Source organism: Oryzias melastigma, linkage group LG4, assembly GCF_002922805.2.
Source record: "Oryzias melastigma strain HK-1 linkage group LG4, ASM292280v2, whole genome shotgun sequence".
Classification (NCBI taxonomy): domain Eukaryota; kingdom Metazoa; phylum Chordata; class Actinopteri; order Beloniformes; family Adrianichthyidae; genus Oryzias; species Oryzias melastigma.
Window position 1 is genome coordinate 13,082,282 of NC_050515.1, and position 6,048 is coordinate 13,088,329.

Consider the following 6,048-nt stretch of genomic DNA (forward strand, 5'->3'; position numbering starts at 1 on the left):
AACGTTCAAATTGTTTGATTGACAGATTCTCGGACCAATCACTGCTTGCTAACGCCGTCTGGTCCCAAAATGGCAAAATCAGGCGATATCCGTACAGCAGAAAAACGGTGACTGAATTGACTCCATTTCGTTGGAACCCGAGGTAACAGCCTTGTTTTGTCCATTTCTATACATGTCAATGTTTAGAACATAAAGTGCAGAACTTTGAGGATGGAAAAACTGTGGAGAACATCTTTAGGATTTGTTGTTAAACGATCCAAAACAACAGTAATATTTAGGTTTTGTTTACTAAAGTTAACCAAAGTGTTGACCAAAAAAAAAAATAGTTTTTGCTTTACTATTTCAATGGGAAGTTTTGACAATGATTAAGAACAGGGATCTTGAACCCTATAACTTGCAAGCAAGTGACGACCTTTTTATGCTAACATAAAGCTTACTCAGGTTTCTATGTTTTATAAAGTGAAATTGAAATTCATGAACTATACATGTAAAATTTAAATTTATGTGAACGCACTATATGCTGAGTATTAGCAGTAAAACTTCACGGATTCAGTACCAGCACTATCACCAACGCAAACAATAATCATTGACAAATTGACTAATTGAAAAAAATAATAATTGACTACTAAAATAATCGTTTGTGAAAGCGCTAGAATAACATGAACTGGCTAACAGTCTGTGATATAGACTGTTTTTAGAATAAAAAACTTTTAGTCCGTGTCTGCTTTGACTTGACCTGTGTGTCTGACTGTTGTAACACTGAGTTTACTGGGATGAACCAAAACATGGAGTCTGACAGAACGCTGAGAAGAACCAGAGTTCTGATAAGAAGACACATAGCAGATAGTTCACTTATCAGATTTTTTTACTTCTCTTCATGAAATGACCCTTTTTGTTGTCACAAAGTCCTTCAAAGTTTTGTATTCTTAAAGCTCGGGTTTCATTTCAGCTGCTTTCTGGCATTTTATCGACTCTTCTTGCTGCGTGTGTCATAGTCCGAGTTGAGAATTGATGTGCGCGTTTATGGGGTTATCAGTCAGTGAGCCATAAGTATGATCTGCGTGTTTCAACAGCGTGCGTCAGGAATGTGCTTGAAGCTGCTTTGTGTTTGAACTCAAATAAATGAATGCATGTTTCTCGGGTTGTGGGAATTGGTCAGTTCGCCCAACACATTGACCCCAGAAAAAAAACAGTTATGGATTAATATTAATAGATATGCTTATTATTGCTCTATAACACTACTTAAAGAGCAGCATCTACACTCTATCAATTGCCAATGTTATTTAAACTCCTAAAAATCTGATCTCATTTGCAGATTTCTGTCTTTCACGATCACACTGAATGTGAAAAAGAAAATGTAATGTTTTCAGAAATAAAAAATGCCTTTATAATGTTTTCTTACTTTAGTTTCCACAGCCAGTTGTCTGTTGGAACGCACCCCAAAGCGGGAGGGGCTCCCAACAGTTTTCTTTAATATTGTGTTGGTCTTCATGAGGATCATTATGTCTGTGTTTCACAGGGGAGTGTGGAGCGAAAACAAGCCTCCAGCTGCTTGAGTCTGTCCCCGAGCGGCTGCAGGAGGTAAATATCTCATCAATTCATCATTCTAAACTCACTTGAACTTTCCTTTTTTTTAAATTAAGTTATCTAATCAATATGATCTGTTAATATGTGCTTTTATTTTGAAATCTACAATTTTTTTTTCCTTGTGGAACATAACAGATACATTTTTTTCCCTGAGTTTATGGAAATCATGCCAAGATAAAAGGCATGAAATTTGTCTTTTCGTAATAGAGGGAAGGAGGTCTTGAGGTGTGGGAAGTCCCGCTCTTTTAGTCAGAAGAGATGTTACATGTAAATGGAACAGCTGTTGTGTAGTTTTAAGTGTAAATAATTTCAGACCAGCCTCCATTTGAATGCAGTCACAGGCTGTCACACGTGCTGAACTATAAAAACAGCACTTCAGGCATCTCTGCTTGGTTTACAGCTCTATAAAGAAGCATCTATATCCATCATTAAGCTGAAAGCATGGTGCCAGTTTAAGTGTCTGGAGGGAACATTCCTTTTCGTGTTAAAAAAAAAACATGGAGGGCCAGAGTTGGAGATTAATGCTTCTAAAAAACATTTGTCATAAAATCTCTGACATTTTTTGAGGCTCAGTCACAGAGGAGCTGCTCCTACCTAATTACAGTACAAATGTAAAAACTAATTTAGTTTGGCCTAAGGAGCATGCAGTCATTCCACTGTTGTCTTTTTCAGCCAGATGCTGAACTGAAGCTGCGAGCACTGCAAGGTTACACTCCTGAAAATGACCCAGTCGGTTCAAGTTAACCCAAAGATGCCTGGTAAAAAAAATAATTACAACTATGATTGTGTTGCTGGTGTATGTGTTTGCATGTGTAAAGGTATTTCTGTGTGTGCAAGATGTAGCAGCATTGTGTTGTTTTAATACAGGGTTCATCATTTGTTTATAATTTATACTCAGAATTTTCTTTTACGCTAAAAAAAAACTATAAATTAAATTTGGTTTGGAAGCACATAAATATTAAATATGAAATAAATGAGTACATTTTATTTTAAGTTTTAAGGCAGGGGTGTCAAACTCAATTGCACAAGGAGCCAAAATCCAAAACACACCTTATGGTGCATTTACACCGAACCCGATTCTCGCAACAAATTTGCGTACTCGTTGCGCGACAAATTCGCTGGTCGTGGCCTATCAAAAAATGCATTCCTGAGTTTGACGTCATGGCTGCATGTGGGAGGACCTACCAGCTAATGCATTTAGGATGATCGCTATAAGGAACGGTGTCTGTGGATATCTCACTTAGAATGTATGGAAGATACAGAAGATTTTTGAGAAATAAAAATGGTTTATTTAATGCAAAAACCTCTACTAAAACGTGAGTAATCATGTTTCTATGTTTGGATTTATATTATTATTATTTAAAGATTTTCCCGGTACAGGGGGCTGTGTCTGTATGACAGCTGCTTCCGGGGTGTTTCTGTGTCTCTGTGTCTGAGCTTGAATGCTGACTGTCGCGTGTTAACCCGAGGGGGAAACAATAAAATAAGGGGACCTTTTTCCCTTTTTTTCTATGTTTCGATGAAGCCCGAGCCAAAGCTTAGTTCCTGATTAGCAGATGTGATGCATTGACCTGTTAAACTTCAAATATTTACATTTTGGCTGCGTCGCTCAGGTTGAGCTGCTGCCAGACCGCCAGCGTTGCGCCCGTCACTCAAATTGTGGTGCGTGACTTCAGATCACCTCATGTTGCATCTGTACCATTGACTTAACATTGAAACTGGTCGCCTCCGCCGCATGAATCGCGTTCGGTGTGAATGCACCTTTAGGTCGCTGAACAGGATAAACGTTTATTTAACACATTAAAACTAAATGTTTAAAGCTTTAAAAACGTAATTTTTTAATGCGGACCGAACCTCGGAACGTCCCCATACCAGTACCCTAACCCAGTACCCTAACCCAGTACCCTATCCCTAACCCTAACCCTAACCCTGCAACTGCGTCCAGAACCAGTACTGAACTGGGTCAAGTACCGACTGTCCGGTAACGGGTTAAAGTTCGGGTTGGGACCACATCCCAGTACCGGACTGTTACCGTTTGCGGGCTGGATGTTGGGGAGCCTTGATTTAATTGGACGTCAAAAACGAGTTGGAGACACCCAAAATGTCAAATTTTGACGTGTAGGGTCCTTAACTATGCATCAATATGTGACAATTTGGGAATGAGAATGTGTTGCAATATGTTACCAGCATAAGATAACATCGGGCCGTTAAAAACAAAAATAGAAGGCGGGCCGGATATAATCACCCAGCGGGCTGGATCCGGCCCCCGGGCCTTGACTTTGACACATGTATTCTAAGTTAATTTAACATCCATGGAGAACATTTTACCCTTGTGCTATCTTTGGTGGTCGAGATGACCCAACCCTTACATTGACGTGTTATCCCTCCCATGACAAAGGTGGACAGGACTTCATGTCTGTCATTGGACACCAGTAAAAATAAAAAGTTTTACGCACCACTTGAAAACTGCATTGACATCTTTGCTTTTTCTTCAGATTTAGGCTCCAAGTTCCTTTACTCCAATCAAGAAGAAGCTGACCAGTCTGGCTCCTATTCTGTTCAGACTCCATATGGTTTCCAGCTTGACCTGGACTTTCTCAAATACGTAGAGGAAATAGAAAGTGGGCATAACCTGCGCCGGGCTCCTGTCAGTTCCCGGCGTCCTGGACGTGGGATTAAACTTTCACAGAGGAGTGCGAGTGTTGGGGGGCGCACCAGTGGATGGACATCCACAGAATCGCTCGCATCCCCTGCTAGTGAAGATGGCAGAGCTCCTCCCCCTCCACCGCCACGTAACCGCCTCGGCTCAGCACCATGTGAGGTGCTCTCGCTGTCCCCCGCAACTCTTGCCAGCTTCCCTTCCATTTCTGCCAAAGTACCGCCGCCTCCGCCACAACGCAACCCAAGAGTTGAGCGAACTCTCCTGGAAACCAGCCGGCGGCTCCAGCAGGAGCAGACTCACCAACACCAGAATGGCGGTCGCCTCCAGCTCGCAGAACCTCCCAAACAGCTCACAGCTTCTCCATCTACGCTGGTGGTTCAGAGCAGCTGGACCAAACCCAGTCCTCAGACCTCTGGCCGCAGCACTCCTGCTGCCGGGACGACGGTGACCCCAGTCCCGCCTAGCCAACTGCAGACAGTCAGAGAGCAGATGGCCATTGCTCTGAAGCAGCTGAAAGAGATGGAGGAAAGGGTAAAAGGCGTTCCTGCGCTGGAGAAAGAGGTCGCTCATCTCCGTGCAGAGAAAGACATGCTTCTGCTAGCACTAGAGGAAAAGAAAGCAGCTCCAGAGTTCATCCAGCAGAAGCGACCGTCTGCAGAGTCCTCCACTCAAACCACAGAGACCCTGCAAGTGGACCTCAGTCAACCGACCTCACCAACCACAGCTGCACACAAAAGGTTTTCAAAACCCAGTGAGCTCAAACGGTTGACAGAGAAGTTTGAGGTAAAGGAGCAGAAATCTCCCCAGATGTTTTCCAAGTTAAACACCCCAGAAAAAGCAGTTGTTCAAAAGAAATCGGTGGCTGTTGGGGACACCGTACCAATGTCTTCTATTGTTTTCTACTACAGCCATAATGTAAAAGATGCAGCGGTGGGCACTGAGGTGAATGTGAATGAGAAATGCACAGGAACTGATGCACCTTTGGTTCAGGAGCAGGAGATACAAGCCCAAGTAAAAACAGAAGAGGCGGAGGTTTGGGTCGAGGAATCACTACTCGGGTTGAGCACCGATGCACAGCGGGAGATTGACGCTCTACAAGACACTGTTAAACTCCAACAGGAGTCCATCGCAGCTCTTGAAGATCGCTTGACTGCAGCCAACAAAGACCTGGGAGTTCTCAGAGCGCAAATTATTGAAAAAACCTCCAAAGTCACGTTTGAGAAAGGAGTTCTCGCCAAACCAGACGTGAGAAACGTCCAGCTGGAGACGTTGACGCCTGCGTTAAAGGATGCTGCGGTTCTGTGTCGGCCAGACGTGACGGATACATGTGTAGGAAAAGAGACGGATCAGAGTGAACAGGGCATCCAGACTGACGCAGTGACGGCTCCAGAGCCAACTCCTGTTGAACAGGTCAGCATCGGGTGCCAGTGGGAGAACTTGGCTGAAGAAAACGCAGAGGAGCCGAAAGTTACAAAGAAGAGACAACTGACCATCCATGAATACAAAGTCTCAGCTGAAGAAGAGGTCGTAGGTGTTGAGAGAAAAGAGGAAGGTTCCAGTGAAGAAACTTCTGCCTCCGAGAATAAGACAGGTGAGCCAGGAAGAGAAAGAATAAACCAACATTCTCTTAGATCAGGGGTCTGCAACCTTCAACACTTATAAAGAGCTATTCAAGTTGATTTCTTGCCATCCAAAACCCAGTAGGAGCCACAGTCTTCACTCACCCTTTAGAAAAATAAGACACTGATATATATATATATATATATATATATATATATATATATATATATATATATATA

The 6,048-nt window shown here is 42.8% G+C and overlaps 1 protein-coding gene across 3 annotated transcripts in view; it reads left to right on the plus strand.

Moving 5' to 3' along the window:
• kank3 (KN motif and ankyrin repeat domains 3) overlaps positions 1–6,048 on the plus strand; it is a 32,295-nt gene that overhangs the window by 16,745 nt on the left and 9,502 nt on the right. For 2 of the 3 annotated variants that reach the window (XM_024278503.2, XM_036211535.1), the window contains exons 2-4: positions 1,520–1,581; positions 2,260–2,345; positions 4,083–5,840. In XM_024278503.2, coding sequence (XP_024134271.1) covers positions 2,309–2,345; positions 4,083–5,840 — 1,795 coding nt within the window. In that variant the 5' untranslated portion in view covers positions 1,520–1,581; positions 2,260–2,308. Of the gene's footprint in view, positions 1–14; positions 143–1,519; positions 1,582–2,259; positions 2,346–4,082; positions 5,841–6,048 lie in introns of those variants that run through there. The other variant, XM_024278504.2, reaches the window with a different exon arrangement.